Source organism: Balaenoptera acutorostrata, chromosome 6, assembly GCF_949987535.1.
Source record: "Balaenoptera acutorostrata chromosome 6, mBalAcu1.1, whole genome shotgun sequence".
In the NCBI taxonomy this organism is placed as follows: Eukaryota; Metazoa; Chordata; class Mammalia; order Artiodactyla; family Balaenopteridae; genus Balaenoptera; species Balaenoptera acutorostrata.
The window spans coordinates 117,192,301-117,210,590 of record NC_080069.1 but is presented as its reverse complement, the minus strand read 5'-3'; the positions used below and the strand labels follow the sequence as shown (position 1 = coordinate 117,210,590).

Below are 18,290 nucleotides of genomic sequence, written 5' to 3'. Positions count from 1 at the left end.
AGAGTATACAAGAGACCACAATCAAGGTAGAAAACCAGGTTTGTTGTGAAGAATTAACCAATAAACAATATGTTAACAGTTTGTAGCTCTGGGTCACAAAATATAAACTGTTGTACACTGATCAAAATTTGAAAGTATTTTTATAGTCCATCAGAGTACTATATCCCAGCTGAAGACCACTGGAGTCACAGAACAAAGACCCCAGGGTTCCAGCAGCAGGTGTAGGAGCCAGAGGTTATGAGCTGAGCTGAGGGCGCTGCGGCAGCAGAGAGAGTCACCCGGAGGAGGACGTGGGGCCGCACAGGAACAGGAGACTTGTGTGGCCACGAGGAACCCAACGTGAGCTGCCCAGGCCCGCCGCTACCCAGGAGGGAGTGGAGTGTCTGCAGTCCTAGTTTTGAAACTAGAGAGCATGCTGGTGCCAAATATCGTTGAAATGGCTGTTTCCAGGGTTGATTTTGCCTGGAAAAGTTGGAGGACTTGTCTGGTATTCTGATTACAGTGTGTGTTAACTAGTTGATTTGGAAGACTTTTGGACCCCAATTATCCAGACCATTAACACAGGGCTCAGTGCTCAAGGTGGTCACCAAACGGCTGGGCAGGTGATGCTAATTCTCCCCAGGTGTTGTTGATCCTAGGAAAATAGTTCATGAAAGCACTAATCAAAAAGTAGGGTAGGGAGGAGACAAGGGTCAAAACCATTCTATAAACTAAGCTACCATCAATGGGGGACAGAGGATATGTTGTTAAGGGCTAGAAGCTGAATACAGATTTTTTTTTTTTTTAATTTATGCTCTACCTTATTTTTTAGAAGAGATTTAAAGCAGCTTACTGAAATGTATCTCACTCAAAGGAGAAAATTAGCTACAGAACAAATTCAGAATAAGGGAAAATTAGGTGTGGGTAAATAACCTGAAAACAAGAGAATAAGTTTAGGCTGCATCTTATAAAGTCCTTTAAGGCTGTTAGAAGCAAGCCATAAATAGGGTCCTGAGCTTCCTAGAGGCCAATGCAAAGAGGAAAAAACCCAGTCAGCCATTTAGAGGATTCCTACTGCCTATAAGGTTAACAACAAAGCTGCTTTTTGGTCCCGGTTGAAACTTTTCTCATAAGCCCTCTTAAAGGAGACACTGTGTGACAGACTGAGAAAAATCCTCAAGACCTTCCTGCAAGAGACGCACCATCCAGATCCATATGGCTCTTTTGTGCTCTGTCCATCAGTGCAAGTTAAAGGCGTAACACCAAGGCACAGATCAAGAAAAGCAAGACTAAGAGGGGCCAAGAAAGGCAGGCCAAGTGTTTGCAGCTACCTTATGGTTGGGCCTAATCCAGAAATTAAATTTAAACCATTTATGGCATGGACATCTCTTAGGTAATTCTTTATGAACATTCTTCTTAAAATCAAGCTTTTGTTGAGATTTGGACCTAAGAGAGTTCGAAATTATATATTTGAGCTTAAACCTCAAGCAGAGCTACTCTATGCTGTTGATTAAGGGCAGAGATGTTTGCTCTAACAATCAATCCAATTGCCTTAGGAAACAGCCTATAAGTGGCAGGGCTATGAGAGCACAGGCTCGTAGACTGAGAGATTAAGCACAGGGGCTCTTGGAGTCAGACAGACCTGGGCTTAAGTGTCACCTCTACACTCACTAGCCGTGGGATCTGTCTGAGATCATCTGATAAACGGGAATCCATTCAATGTCCACAAATGTCTTCTGAGCATCCACAGTGTGTGGTGGAATCAAATAACATCTACTGCCTATAGTCGTTTGGGAGGATTAAATAGGTAAATGCGTCTAAAGTATTTAGCTCAGTCACTGGTACATAGTAAGCATTCAGTAAACAGCAAAACTAATAATAATAATAAAATAATAATCATAATAAAAGATTTCTGGTTCCATTCTCATGCATAAATAATTATCTGAGTAAGGTCTTAAAGTTCTACATTATTGAAAATGGTTGCAATAATTTTAGCTTGGAAAATGTTCCATGTCGGCATTACTGATCATCCACAAAGACATCAAAAATATTAAAAAGAGCATCAGAGTTTTTAACCACGTTAACTCACTGATAACTCCAGATGAATGTTATACCTTGCGGTACCTACTTGAGTCAACCAGCTATCAAAGCCTTAAATATAAGCCAGTTAAATATCAGAGAACATCTGCCAAAATTATGATTCTAGTTGTAGAATGTAGAAGTCTTGATGTTTTGATGTTCCTAAGGGAAATATGCTGGTACCTTCACTCATCTCTCAATTTAGTGATACTACATAGAATGCAATTCTCCCATAAAATGCCTCTGAAAACAAAAAGCCTACTCAACCCTGTAGAGTATTAGGGATGCTGGGCAGGCAGCTAGCTAAATCACTCATTAGCCAAGAGTCGTGTTTCTGCACAATAGTCCCACAGGCGTAATTCAAGTTTGTGCCTGAGCAAAAATACAAATTACTACATATCAGACTTCAAAAATCTTCACGTAGTCAAAACCTCAAATGTTAAAATCTGCAGATGCCAACCAAGTTCATGATAAACCTCTCTTTTGGTTGTGCTCAGTACAGCCAGACGTCCTTTGGGGCCACCCTGAGTTCATAACAACAAACCCATGCTATCCTCACAGAGTCGCATTTATATGTGTCTCTCTGATATACCAGGGGAACATGCAGCTGATCCAAATGCAGGCTTGAGTCATTAGGGTACAAGTTTTCAAAGGAATGGACAATATACCACCCTGTTTTATCCAGACTTGAAATTACCTGCAGACTGTGGCTTCCCCAGAAGTATCCAGATGTGGGATTATATGAGGATTAGCAGCTGGGCTGGGCAGGGGAGAGGTCCATATGGCGCCCACACCATTTATCATTTGTAACACATCAGTTTCTTACCCATTGAGTCAAAGGCCAAGGAAAGATCAGTAAAAACTACAAACAATCTTATCCTGACAGATTTCGATATAAAGTGATGAAGAATGGTCGATGGGGTAATAGCTGTGCCTTGCTTAGAATGCTGCCACGACAGACCAGACTTTCAATTCATCAAGAAGAAAAACAGCATATGTTTCAGATGGAATGCACTGCAAGTTGATGAGTCTATACTGGGGAGGGGGGAATCGAAGAAGCTCGTTTTTCCTTCTTTATTTTTGATGGGTTAGGCTACTCTCTAATTCCAACCAAATTGAACCATTCATTCATTCAATTAATATTTACTAAGTTACTAACGCTAAGCATTGTGGTTAGTATGAGGGATACAGTGGTAAATAAAGATCCATGATTCCTATTTTTAGAGAGTTTATAATCCATAACATTGTTTATGGGATTAAAAAAAGTGTCAGGGATAAGAGTCCACTGGCAGAGGATGACATTTTAGCCAGGTGCTTTTAGTTTGAGCTTTTAAATCATCTACTATAAGAGGAAATATTGCAGACACATGTGAGGCCTCCTTCCCAGCTCAGGCTCTTTGAAACTGACTTTTCTCTATATCCTTTTCAGAGAGAATCTGCCCTATCCACAAACTTTGCTGAAGATGTGGGTCTAGGAGGCCACATTTATACCACATGATCCCAGTACCCTGAACTCAACTGTTTGAATCAGGGATAGATACCTGAATCCAAGAAATTAGGGTCCAAGAATGAACCCTTTGCCCTATGACTATGAGGGGTGAAGGAGCTGCAAGACCAGGGTATTGGGGGACTAGAAATCAATTTAGTAATAAAAAACAGTGAATGAGAACTTTGTATGTGCCAGGGCCTTGCCAGGGCCTAGAAATCCAACAATGAACAAGGTAGACGTGGTTCCCACCCTCACCTCTAGTGGATGAGAGAGTAGTTAGTAAACAAATATAAATTGTGGGAATTCCCTGGTGGTCCAATGGTTAAGACTCCGCTCTTCCAATGCAGGCGGCCCAGGTTCGATCCCTGGTCAGGGAACTAGATCCCGCATGCAGCAACTAAAGATCCCGCATGCCGCAACTAAAAAAAATCCCACATGTCGCAACTAAGATCCCGCGTGGTGCAACTGAGACCCGGTACAGCCAAATAAATAATAAAAAAAAATCAATTGTGATAAACACCATTAAGAAAATAAAGAGGATGCTGAGTTAGAGAACAGCTCGAAGAGAGAATAGTAAGTGCAAAGGACAGGGAGGAACTCAAATTGTTCTAGAGACCAAAATCAGGCCACTGAAGCACGGTGAGGGTGAGTAGCATGAGAGAAGGTGGGAGAGGAAGGCAGAACAGGGATCACGCAGGATCTTGTAGGGCTTTGTAAAAGATCTGGGCTTGCAGTGCAATGGGCCACAGAAGGGATTTAAGAAAGAAAAGACATTGTGTTGTCAACATTTTAAAACATCACTCTGGCATAAGGACAGACATATAAACCAATGAAACAGAAGAGAAATCCTAGAAATTAACCCTTGTATACATGATCAATTGATTTTCGACAAGGATGCCAAGGCCATTCAATGGGAAAAGGACAGTCCTTTCAACAAATAATGCCAGGAAAACTGAACATCCACATGCAAAAGAATGAAGTTGGACCCTTACCTTATACCATATACAAAAATTAACTCAAAGTGGATCAAAGACATAAATGTAAAAGCTGCAACTATAAAACTCTTAGAAGAAAACATAGGGGGAAATCTTCATGACATTGGATTTGGCAATGATTTCTTGGATACAAACACCAAAAGCACAGGCCACAAGAGAAAAAAATAGATAAACTGGACTTCATGAAAATTTAAAAACTTTTGTGTATCAAAGGGCATTGTCAACAGAATAAAAGTACAACCCACATAATAGGTGAAAATATTTGCAAATCATATATATCTGATAAAGGATTAATATCCAGACTATATTAAGAACTCCTAAAGCTCAACAACAACAAAACAAACAACCCAATTTAAAAATGGGCAAAGGACTTGAATACCATTTCTCCAAAGAAGATATACAAATGGCCAATAAGCACATGAAAAGATGCTCAACATTATTAATCATTAGTGAAAGGCAAATCAAAACAACAATGAGATACTACTTCATACCTGTTAGGATGGTTATTAAAAAAAAAAAAAAGGAAAATAACAAGTGTTGGTGAGAACGTGGAGGAACTGAAGCCCTGGAGCACTGCTGTGGGAATGATGTAAAATGGTGCAGCCACTTTGAGACTAGTTTGAGAGTGCCTCAAAAAGTTAAAAATAGAATTACCATAAGATCCAGCAATTCCACTCCTAGTTAATATACCCAAAAGAATTAAAATCAGGGACTCAAGCACATACCTGTATAACAATGTTCATAGTAACATTATCCACAATAGCTAAAAAGTAGAAACAACCCAAGCATCCATCAATAGGTGAATAACAAAATGCGGTATATACACATGATGAAATATTATTCAGCCATAAAAAGGAATGAAATTCTGATACATGCTACAACATGGATGAACCTTGAAAATATTATGCCAAGTGAAATAAATCATACACAAAAGGACAAAAATTGTATAATTCCACTTATATGTATATGTAGAATAGGCAAATTCACAGACACAGAAGCTAGAACAGAGGTTGCGAGGGGCTGGGGAGAGGGGGGAATGGGGAGTCATTGTTTAATGGGTACGGTGTCTATCTGGGATGATGAAAAATGTTCTGAAAGTGGATAGTGGTGATGGTTGCATAACCCTGTGGATGTACATAATGGCCCTGAATTGTACACTTAAAAATGGTAAATTTTATGTTGTGTATATTTTACCATGATAAAAAGAAGTATTAAAAAAAACCCACCGCTGCTGGGAAAAAATGGACTGCAGAGAGGCAACTGTGCTTTCGGGGAAGCTGGCGTGCAGAGAGGAGATTGGTATCGACACGCAGAGAAGAGTGAAGCTGAGAAATCACAGGGACTTGAGAGAAACGAGAATAGCTGCTTGATGGCTTCCCAGTCACATGGGGCCCAGCTGTGCTTCCTGCACTGCATTCTGGGGAGACTCACCCACACCCTTTCCATGCATTACTTTACACTTGAGCTGGACCCAGTAGACCTCCGTTCTTTGCGAGGAAACCATCCCTGATTAAGGCAGGGAACACAGCTGGGGGCAGCTAAGACACACACGGCCTGGAGACTCAAAGTTTGAGGCCGTTGGTTTCTAAAGCTAGACTATCTCCAGCTCCAGGAAAGCAGAACAACTGTTTTTCTCCTTCTCCGTCAGTGCCCGGCACTGTGCCTGCCCCATGGCGGGAGACTTCAACACACAGCTGTTGAATCAGGGCTGAGAAACTCTCCTGTGAGTCTGTAGAGATCTGAGCTCCACAGTCTCTCACCACATGTATACCCAATTGAAACCTAGGAACCAAGCCCCTACATCTGCCTTCATTGCTGATTTGAATGGCCGATATCCTTCTTCACAAGGACTTCTACCTAATTTGCTGAAGGTCAGAAGAAGTTTATGCTAAAATTTCAATTTTACAGAATCCTAAGGACCTCTCTACAAAGTCTGAGTTCCAGGATGCCCAAGATCGATTGGGTTCCCAACAATATTCATCAAACCAGGTGTAAGAAAAATTAAACTTGCTTTCTCATGAACTTAGGACACATAAAATGGTTTTTAATTTAATAATACTCTGCCATTCATAGGTGAGAGAAAATGTCTCCTCCCTTAAAACACTGGAGTCAGAATTTCAAGAGATCCTCAGATGGCAAAACTGGAACTTGCTCATTGCATCTTTCCCAACCATTGCAGCCTCTAGCGCATGTCATTTCTAACGCGGGAAAACTAGAAACAACCTGATTTTACAAAAGGAGGGAAACTGTTCCACAGATAATTGTTTATCACCTTGTTGGGCTATCATACACCGATTAAAACGGTAACTTCAAAGACTACATAACAAGAAGATAGTTACAAAATACAGTTAAATGAAAAAAAGAGGAATGCGAAAGTAAATGTATAATTTGATTACAGCCATGTAGAAATGGCTTTCGAGCTATAAAAATTGGAAGGTACCAAAGGAGATGAAAATACTTGCTGCAAGGTGGTGAAATTACACATGGAATTTTAAAATGTATTTAAAAGTTACTTTATAATATTTAAAAAGTTATAAACACACACATACACACACACACACACACACACACAATCATGGCTCTTGAGTAAAACCTGAACAGATGGATTGAAGAACTTTTGCTCAATGAGCTGCCTCATCAGGCTGGGGATAACTGATGCCTAGTCTAGGATTCAGTGAGGCAGGGTTTCTTCAAGGGTGGTCCTGGCACCAGCGGCATCAACATCATCTGGGAGCTTGTTAGAAGTACAAAATCTGGGTTAACCCTGAACTTGAAACTCTGGGGGTGGGATCCAGCAATTTGTTTTAATAAACTCTCCAGGTGATTCTGATGCCTGTTCAAGCTTGAAACTGCTGCTCTGAAGTATGTTCCCAGTCTGATATTCTGTGATTTCCACAAGTCTATAAAGGGTCCATCTTACACACCTACGTTGTCTCCCCCAGACACCACTCTCATTGTTTACAGAGCTCCATACTCATTAGATCACGTTCAAAGTCTTTACCTAAGAGTCAAGGTCCTACTTTTGCTACCAAATTTCATCTTTGCTGCTATAGCTAGTTAACAGGGACTATGCTTACGTGCATCATCTCATTTAATCCTCCTGACAACCCTATAAGGTAGATAATATTAATAAACCCCATTTCATAGATGAGAAAACTGAGGCTCAAAGAAGTTCCAGATCATACAACTAGTAAATGATGAAACAAGAATGACTTCAGAGCACAAGCTCTTAGGCACCCCTGGGGTTCAGAGATGTTTACAAAGATAATAAGTGATGGAACTGGTATGTGAACGCAGGCCTGTCTGAGTCCAAAGCCTAGCTGTTGTGTAACCACAATGCTCTGCTGCCCTACACTCTCTGCTGGGCAGGACCATTTGCTTGCTGCCCTTCGAATCATCACTGCCAAGAATCTTGCTGTGTGCAAATATCTACTGTCTGTCTTCCTTGCCACCAACCCACATCCCACAGCCCCCATAAGGCCTTCCAGGCTGCTTCCCCGAGATGCCTGGCTAGAATGGGTTGCTCCCTCCTTCTCCCAACCCCCACCAGGCCCTGTCTGTGTGCTTCTCACAATATTTACCAATTCCCACTCTGAATTATAGTTATGCACACGCTCTTTCAGGAGAGGCGGTGGTCTGAGTTGGCATGGTGTCACCAGTGACTCACACAGAACAGGCATTGATTGAATCAACCAGTGCATCTTTTATGTGACCAAATTCATTCTTTAGATATATTATGTATATCTTATCTGCTCAGCTGGAGGACAGTAAGCGCCTTAAGAACAAGGACCAAATCTTTTACTTAACACATATTTTCAGGAATATACCTGGGGCAGGTACACAGTCAAACCTGTAATGTATGCTTGAATTCAAGTAGAATGTTACTGGTACATGATTCTGGCATAATTTTTTTTTTACTTTTTAAACCCTGCAAGAATGCAGCTTACATTAATCGGGGATAACTGGGTACTATACAAATGGATCCCATCAACTCAGTTTTTGTAAATAGATAGAAATAATAAATTTAATGTTTCAATAACCAAGAGAATCTTATGAGCACACTTTCCTGAAAATTTGTTCAAATTTCCATGCAATTTGTTCTTTTCTTGTGGGAAAAGAACTCACAATTCTGTCTTTTAAAAAACTGAGGCTATGATATGCCTTCATTATGCCTCTTTTAAAATGAAAGCATACAATTTAAAAAAAAAATAATAACACAATCCCCAATCTCTCTCATTAAGGAAAATATGGATATTTTCATTCCAGATATCTATTACCTATCACAGTCATTTATCTAGCCCAACACATATACTTTTAACAGGAAAAAAAAAAGAGCTCATAAATATTCTAACTCCTATCACATACCCAGAGAGCAAAGGTACAGAAAAATCAGAATATGTATTACAATAATATTTAAACCTCAAAAACTAGATTTAGAAACTTTTAGGAACAAGATAACATAAAAACAAATGCTACCTTTCTTAATTCATAAATGATTTTATTTAATTATATAACACCATTAACAGAGAAAAATACCAAGCCACGTTTTAACACACTGAAAGACACAGATTAAAAGTACGTAACAGTAAAAACAGATAAAGATGATCAAATTATTATAGCCCTTCAACAGTCATTCATTCCCATCCAGTCCTTATACTGTACTCACATGGTCTAACAGTAAATATACAACAAAAGATCTGAAGAGCTTGGCGATCCTCTCTAAATCAAAATCAATGTTCTACCACTGAACAGACAGTGTAAACTTACCAGCTCCACAGATCCATAATGTTTCCTACTGAAATCCCCACGTCTACAGCCTAGGTCTTCCGAGACAGAGCTGGAACAAAAATGCTTCATCAGTATTATACATAGCGATCTGGCCACAAACCTTCTGCAAAAATCCACTACCATTTGCAAAAAGGGCTGCTATGGAACAGGCTTGCCCAGCTCCTCACTGCAGGGGAGCCTCCTTGCAACAGACACAGTCCTCAGCAGCCATTGCAGAGCCGGGCATTCATGGAGCCCTCAGTAAGAAGAAAAACACCCGAGTCATCCCTGGAAGTATAGGCAATGATTGAATTAAATATTTAGTCATTTGGAATCGATTGACATCTCCCAGGCTACTGGTGGTTTATAATTTCATTTTGTATAACCAACGAGGAGAGAAACCCTGCAGTAAACTTGAGGCAAGGGACAAAGCTTGCAATTATCTTTCGTTTAAGAGAGGCTCTTTGTCCCAAATATTCAGCATAAAAATAACCAGCATTATGGGATGCTATACAGGAGACATAAACTTTAAATAGGAGGAAAAAAAAACCTTCAAAATCCTGGTAGGCCCCACGCCCTCCCCTTTAATTTATGACAACATGACAATATGGAAAAAGACTAGGACTAACAGAAAAATGTAAAATTCCAACTTCCAAGTATATTTAGTTTTTTTACATGACAGTAGCTAATACTTTCCTACCCCCTCCTCTCAAAAAAGGCTTACATCAGATAAGAAAAATCACATGCGTTGTTGAGGAAGAGTAATTAAAACAAGGGCAAAATTGTTACTGCATTTGCATCTTGAATGCATAGTTACACACTCAAAAGACACATCTTATTGAATAGTTGGCATATATAGGACCTCAAGCAGTACTCATGAAACCACCGGAGATCCACAAATACAAACAGTTTTAATAAGTTGGCCCTAATATGTCATGCAAATACTCTAATAAAACAGAAAATAAAATTCCCCAGGAATTACGTGTTTAATATATCCCAAATATTTGGGATCTAACATGCAAAGAAAGGTGCATTTAGTACCTTTTCATCCTTCCTTAAAAGGTAGGCTACATTTTCTAAATTACAGCCCTGTTGGCACGTTCAGAAAGAGACTGACTCTGATGTTTCACGTCCACAGAACTGACTCTCTGCCAGGTCACTATTCGATAGGCTCCAAGAAGGACAGCAAGAGAGAAATGAGATTAGGGAGTCTAATGGTATTCCGCTTCCTCCATTTCACAGGGATGGCTGAGTTCATCGTATAGGAGAGATTTAACCTTTTGTAGTCCTCACTGCCTTAGCTGAAACCATGTGACAAATTAACGAATGCAGCTTGGAAGGATGTCCTAGATATTTACCCAGGCTACCTTCCTGCTTCTAGTGACATGATTTTCTACCGAAAAATCTCTGAAAGAGATGTAAAAACTTCCCTCCGTGGCCTGCTCCAGTGTTAGCTATGTCCTCTATGCCCATTTTCTTAGCCCTTTTTGAAAACGCTCCTGGAGAATACTGCCATTGCCTTACATAACAGTTTCAAGATCCTTCCCCGGCACCCTGAGTTACCGAGAGGGAGTGGGCTCCGGGGAGGGAAGTGTCCACGGGCTTGGACAGAGGTCGGGCACAGAGCTGAAGCTCAAGGGCTGTTGACTGAGCGCTGTCTGCCCAGACCTCAGCCCACCTCATCAGTTAAGCCAGGCCCATGACGCAGTCACAACCGCAGCAGCAGCGGCTTCTAACCCAAATGGCCAACAACATGTAAAGAGCAAGGAGGCCGGGCTCTGGGTCCCTCCCTGTGCCGCCCTCAGCACCACAGAGGGGGGTCCAAGACACAGTGCCAGCTCCCTAACTTTGCCAACAGCCAGAAACAAACACACAAAAAAGGTGACGACCCTACATCCTGGAGCAACCACCTCCTTAGAAGCCTCAAGAGGGAAAACAATGTCCTAGGAAAACAACCAAGAGAGAGAGAAACAGGACATGAGCTATCGGTTGCCCTTTTCCCCTCTAATTACATTTCATCCGATACACTGCAGAGACAGCGCTTGCTAATGGTGGCTGGCAGGCTGAACTACACAGGATGCATTTCTAGGGCGGCAGGAGGCACTCAAACCGGCCATGTTAAAAAACCTGCCCCACTCCCCTCCTCTGTCCCCAGGCTCTCTGGCCCCTTGGCACCCAGCAGCACAAGGATTGTGTTTAGGGGGATCACCCCGAGCTCCAAGGGGAGTTTTGTTCTCCTCCAGGTCCCCAGAGTCTGGCCCACTGCTGGCCACAGGCTGGACATGCAGTAAATGTTTGTTGCGTTTGTGAAGATATTTGCACATCTTTCAGATCTCACTAGCTGCTGCCTGATAACGTCTCCCGTGAGCACCAAGGCAGGCCACCTGTTGACCTTCTTCCTGATAAGCTCCCGGACGGTACTCCATCAGTCCAGACAGCCCTGGCCCAAGAGGCAGATATGCCTACGTGCACACCAAAACCTATTTCCTGTTCCTCTGGGGCTTGTCGCTACACTACATTTCCTAGCCCTTCTTGCAGTGACTGTGAACATATGACTGATTTCTGGCCAAGAGAATACAGACCAAAGTGATATGCCTGTGGGATCCCATGGGAAGCGCCTGCCCTCCTTCCCTGCGGCCAGCAGGGTGGAGAGGGCCATAAGGACCCAGAGGAAGGCAGAGCTTCAAGAAGGAAAAAACCAAGTGGAAGGTCATACCTTTAAGAACATCTGTATTAGAATATGCTGTGAGCAAGAAATAAACCTTTAGTTGTGTTAATCACGTAGAGTTTGGGTTTACCTGTGAAAGCCGCTGTGCTACCTGAACTAGCACAGAAGTCGGTATCTTGCAGTGGGGTGTTACTACCATGGCAACAACCTAAAATATGTGGCACAGGCTTCACAGGCAGGCAGCAGCCAGGGAGGAAATGCATCTCAGAGGCTGGAGAGACAGAGATCTAGGTTGTAGAGTAGCAAACTGGTGATAAAACTTGCACCTACAGTAACTGAGGAGGTGGACCTGTGCCTTCTGAGCCTGCAGCTCTAAGGAACGTGGCTGGACAGGTCAGAGTGAGCCCGTGGGCTGGCTCCTACTGGCTGACCTTAGCAAGGTTTTTTCAAGGAAGAGATGAGCCCGGGCTAAAACTGGATGGATTTCAAGCAAAGACAGAAGGGACTAGAGAGAGTCTCGAGACCAAGGGCCTCACAGGCTTGAGAAATCACTGTTTCTGGACCCCAAACAATAAGAATTCTGGCCAGTGAAATGTGGGTAGAAATGATGGGTACCTCTTCCAGACGACGCCCATATAAATTTCCCATGAATAATCCTTGCTCTCTTTCCTCATCCGCTGGCTGTGAGGATGGCTGTGAGGACCAAGAGGGGTGAAGCCGCACCACGAAGGAGTCCTGGTCCCTAAATGACCACACAGAATATCCTAAGTAGGCACACCCTCACTGGACTGTGAGATGAGAAAGAACTTTTATTGCTTGAAGCCACTAAGATTCAAGGTTTATCTGTTACAACAGGTGATTTTAATTTTATGGGTACAGCTCTCCGTAGGTAACAGAAAGTAGTGTAAGAATAAGCCCCACAAAAAAGGGGTTGTCAGAGGGCTGGTGGGCCAGGATGACTATCGGGGTCAGCAAGCTGTGGCCTCTCGCTGCCTGTTTTTGAATACTAAGTTTTATTGGGGTACAGCCACGCCCTTTGGTGATAGGCTGTCTGTGGCTGCTTTTGTGTTTCAATGGCAGAGTCGAGGAGTTGCAACAGAGACCTGTAGGGCCTGCAAAGCCCAAACTATCTACTCTCTGGCCCTTTATAGAAAGATTGTCCAACCCCTGCCCTACAGCCTCACCAATCCCTTTTGCTGGTTTCAGGCCTACCCATAAGCTGTGATTAGTATGCCAATGAAAATAGCAGTGTTTATTAGAGTCCATCAGAATCCCCGGCGGTGGGGGGGGCAGTGGGAAGCTTTCTAAAAATGCAGATTCCCTGGCCCTATTCCCAGAGGTTGTGATTCAGCCTGACTGCGATTTTAATAAGCAGTGGAGGGAAGTCTGATGCAGGGGGTTCACAGACAATGTTTTGAAAAATACTGCTCTTCCAGATGACTCTGGAATCCCTGGGAAACCTGTTAGCCATTCTGCGGCACTTTTATAAGGAAGGACAAGGCCTTGATCAAGTTTTCCATGAATGGGAGGAGATGTCATACAGTCCCTAAGGGCAAGTGCTTCAGTCACAGACGTGGGTTCTTAACCTCCCTGGGCATTAGTTCCCACATGTATAAAATGTGGTTGATAGTATCACCTACTTAATAGGGTTATAAAGAATAAACTAAAAAGAGCAGATAAAAATTTATTCTAAGCATGATGTCTATTACATGAAAACTACTCAATAAATGTTAGCTATTATTATCCCTCTTTTTATTAGTATGAATTCTTCTCCGGTTGTTAGAGAGAGCCCTGGGAAGGGGCGTGCAGCATACATGATTACCAACTTTTTAAAGAATTTTAAATAAGATGCCTTTTTTTTTTTTTTAACATCCTTATTGGAGTATAATTGCTTTACAATGGTGTGTTAGTTTCTGCTTTATAACAAAGTGAATCAGCTATACATATACATATATCCCCATATCTCCTCCCTATCCAAAAAAAAATGGTTATGAAGAACCTAGGGGCAGGACAGGAATAAAGACGCAGACGTAGAGAATGGACTTGAGGACACGGGGAGGGGGAAGGGTAAGCTGGGACAAAGTGAGAGAGTGGCATGGACTTATATATACTACCAAATGTAAGATGCCTTTTTTCCCCCTGTGGTGGAAAGGGAGACCTGGGGCCAAGCAGCCTCCTAGGGCGGGGCTAAGGGCAGCATCACAGCTCAGCACGACATCCCCTCCCTAAAAGTGTTGGCAGTGCGACCTCACCTAGAAAATACTTGGGACCCAAGAGCATGTCACCAGAACAAGGCAGGTGCAGAAAAGAATCAGAGGGTTCAAGTTCCTCACAGGTACTGGGGTCTAGGCTCTAAATAGAAACTCTTTCTGTTTTAGTAAATTAACGTGAGAGGATGCTGGATCACGCTTTGCGAGTATGAACAGAGCTGAGGACCATCATGTTAAATCTCTAAAGAAGGCCTGGGATGAGAGCAAAGATTTCCAGCTCCACACAGAGGCTAGAAAAATTACCATTATGTAAGTCAGGGGCCCGGAAAGCAGGACGACCCCCTCCAAAGAGTCGAAGTTACGGAAACTGAAAAAGGGGAAAAAAAGGAAGCTGAAACTCAGCGATACAGGTCCTTACTCAAGTGGCCCAGAGATTAGTGACTGACCCTAACAACTGGCCAGACCCCACTATTCCAGGCCTCAGTCAACTCCGGCCCTGCTGGAAGAGTTAAAGCCAATGGAAGAACGGGACACTTCCTGGATCAGCAGAGAGAATTTGTGAAAAGCAACAGGCTTACGGACAGCAGAGCTCAATGTCAGCAGCGCCAGGACAACACCTCCGCCCCCTTGATAAGCAGTTTGTAATAGACAGATGGACGGGATCCCCCTATTTGAGGGACAGAGAAGCTGAAAAATGTGCCAGACTACAGATTTAGGCTTGGAAGTAGCCCCGGGCCTCCTAACAACAGGTACGAGAATAGCTTATTGCACATAAGGGAGCAGTTGTCTCTCCTTCTGAAGATAAGTAACACAAAAAAGCAGAGCTGTAATTATACGTTAACTTCTAATGACGAAATGGAAGAATCCTGTCCTCTTTTGAAGAGATTTCAGACACTAGGAAGTAGGAAGTAAGCAAGAGGATTTCTAGAGTGTAAGGGTCCCAGGAAATCCGAGCCCCTGGATTCTGGCTCCAGACAGCATCTTGTTCCCCAACTGTGCTTCTGGGGCCACAGTACCAGGTGCTCCTGTACCAGGATCTTAAGTTTACCATCCCTTAGCAAGTTCCACCAACCATAAGGCGGTCAGACATGCCTGGATTTGAATGTCAGCTCCATGGCACTCTAGCTCTGTGGCCCCAGGCAAGTTACTTATCCTCTCTGAGCTTGTTTCCTCAACTGTAACATGGGCTTAAAATAACAACTGTCTCTGTGGGAGGATTAAAAGATATCATAGGTGCTTAGCACAACACCTGACAAATAAATGCTGGTTATTCTAACTGTCAGGGACCTTACCGACCTCGGTCATGACTATGTCCCATGTGTCTCAGAATGCCTGGCTCATAGCAGGCTGCTCCATGAATATTTGTTGAATTAATGAGTCATGAATTAATGATAACCTCTGCTGGCCTTTGCTCTACTTGAACGCAGGTGGGTTCCTGCCCCCTTTTCCCCTTTCCCTCCTCCACCCCCCATCTGCCGTTAGATATTCTGACATATCTTTGGGTATATTTGATGTTACTTCCCACCATTAGTCAGTCATCTTTCTCATTCTAATCCTCACTTCTCTAACATTCTAGAATGCATTCCTCCTACAGTATTTATGTGTCTACTAAGTTTCTGGACAAAGACAGGTGTCCCTGGAACTTACCAGGTTCTCTGCTATTACTAAAGTCTTGTGGTAATTCATTGCAAGGCTCCTTTCAATAATGATCTCTACCAGTGCCCTTGGGATTCTATCTCTAAATAAAAAACAGCAACCATACCAAACTTTGGCGAAGACACGGAGCAACTGGACCACTTATAGACTGTGGGTGGGGACTTCCCTGGTGGTGCAGTGGTTAAGAATCCGCCTGCCAATGCAGGGAACATGGGTTCGAGCCCTGGTCCGGGAAGATCCCACATGCCACGGAGCAACTAAGCCCGTGTGCCACAACTACTGAGCCTGTGCTCTAGAGCCCGTGAGCCACAACTACTGAGACCACGTGCCACAACTACTGAAGCCCGCGCGCCCAGAGCCCGTGCTCTGCAACAAGAGAAGCCACTGCAATGAGAAGCCCGTGCACAGCAACGAAGAGTAGCCCCCAATTGCCCCAACTAGAGAAAGCCTGCGCGCAGCAATGAAGACCCAATACAGCCAAAAATAAAAATAAATAAAATAAATAAATTTATTTAAAAAAAAAAAATATATATATATAGACTGTGGGTGGGAATGTACAAGGTAAGCCAAGCCTCTTTGGAAACCAGTTGGCATTTTCTTATAAAATTAAATATGCAGTTACCATATGACCCAGCACTTGCACTCTTGGGCATTTATCCCAGAGAAATGAAAATATATATTCACAAATACCTATACACAAATGTTCATAGCAGCTTTATTCATAATAGCCCCAAGCTAGAAAAAGCCTAGAAATCTTTGGAGGGGTGAATGGATAAACAAACTGTGGTGCATGCCCACCACGGAATATCCCTCAGCCAGGAAAAGGAACACACTACTGACAGATACAACAACTTGGATGAATGTCCAGGGAATCGTGCAGAGTGGAAAAGGCCAACCATAAAAGATAACTTACTGTGTGATTCTATTACACAACATTCTTGAAATGACAAAATCATAGAGCGAGGGAGGTGTGGTTATAAAAGGGCAGCATAAGGGACCCTGTGGTGATGGAGCCATGTCTGTGTCTTATCTGTAGTGGTGGAGAAATGAACCTACACACGTGATAAGATTGCATGTGACACTGGGGAAACCTAAGGCCAATGGATTGTATCACTGACAATTTCCTGGCTGTGACTGATACTTTACTATAGTTATGCCAGATGTTACCATTGGGGGAAACTGGGTAAAGGGTACCTGGGATCTCTTTGTGTTATTTCTTATAACTGCATATGAATCTATTATGCTCTCAAAATAAAAAGGTTAATTTAAAAAAACCCTGTATCTGAGTTGAAATTCATTCACTCATTCCATAAACAGTTCCTGAGCACCTATGAGGTCCCAGGTACTGGGCCAGGTGCTAAACCTGAGACGTGTGCTCCCTGCAGTCATAGCACTTACGGCGCGGTGGGAAAATATAAAGGACATCGGACTTCACAGGAACAAAAACGTTGTGCAAGCACATCCCACCTGTGTATAGCAAATTTGGTAAACTGTACAATAGCCTCTTTTGTCTCCTTCTTGAGTAGCATATGCCATCTTGGGATATGAGAGGCCTGTCACTCTGCTCAGTTCAAGACCCACCATCCAGAAACCTGGGAGCTGCTACCTAGAAAATGATTCCTGCAAGGTGTTATGTCCGCACATCTGCTCCCTCCCTCCCCAATCTTTAGCGACCTTGGCTTCTCCTTTCCTATAATGTCAAGACTGAAGGGATTTCTAGCTCAGAGTACAATTTGGTTTGGGAAACACTGCTCCACAGGATACCTGCACATGCATGACCACAAAGTGTTAAACAGAAACGTATTTAAGGAAAAAAAATCAGCAGACAACATATGTTGCTGCGTACCTCCCTGGATCACCTGTAGATTTAACTTCTTTGGAGAAATCCCTCCAAAGTGTGCCTTCCCAAGTTCTGAAAGCTTCTCTCCTGAGATTCCCAGACTGCCCCCAACTGTACCTAGACCCTGAAGGGAGGCATGCTGTACAGAGTGGGCACTTCCGAACAGTCCTGTGGGCAGCGAGAATCCTAGAGAACACCAAGGTCATTCCGACCCTCGCTACTCAGAGTGGTCCTTTTCCCTGAGCTGATTAGAAATGCAGACCCTCAGGCCCCATCCCAGACCTAATGAGACAGAATCAGCATTTTTAACAAGATCCCCTGAGGATTCAAATGCACACTGAACTTTGAGAAGCACTGACTCTGGTTCTCAAAACCTAGCTATATGTCAGAATCACCTGGATTTCTTCTCTAATTTGTCTTATTTCTTCAAGATGCAGAAAAATAAAGAATAATATAATGAACATTACAGATACAGTTGAAACCCCTGTGTACCTCTCCTTGATCTCATTTTCATCTCTCTCTCCCTTGAAACAATCACTAAATAATTTGGTTCGCACTCCCTGCTTATTTTTCATATTTGTACAACGTAGTCATAAACCATATGCAG

The 18,290-nt window shown here is 42.8% G+C and overlaps 1 protein-coding gene across 4 annotated transcripts in view; it reads right to left on the bottom strand.

Moving 5' to 3' along the window:
- GARNL3 (GTPase activating Rap/RanGAP domain like 3) overlaps nucleotides 1-18,290 on the bottom strand; it is a 155,203-nt gene that overhangs the window by 102,023 nt on the left and 34,890 nt on the right. For 2 of the 4 annotated variants that reach the window (XM_007194660.2, XM_057549099.1), the window contains exon 3: nucleotides 9,310-9,379. In XM_007194660.2, the coding sequence (XP_007194722.1) occupies nucleotides 9,310-9,379 (70 nt within the window). Of the gene's footprint in view, nucleotides 1-9,309; nucleotides 9,380-9,450; nucleotides 9,515-10,350; nucleotides 10,388-18,290 lie in introns of those variants that run through there. The other 2 variants (XM_007194661.2, XM_028161952.2) reach the window with 2 other exon arrangements.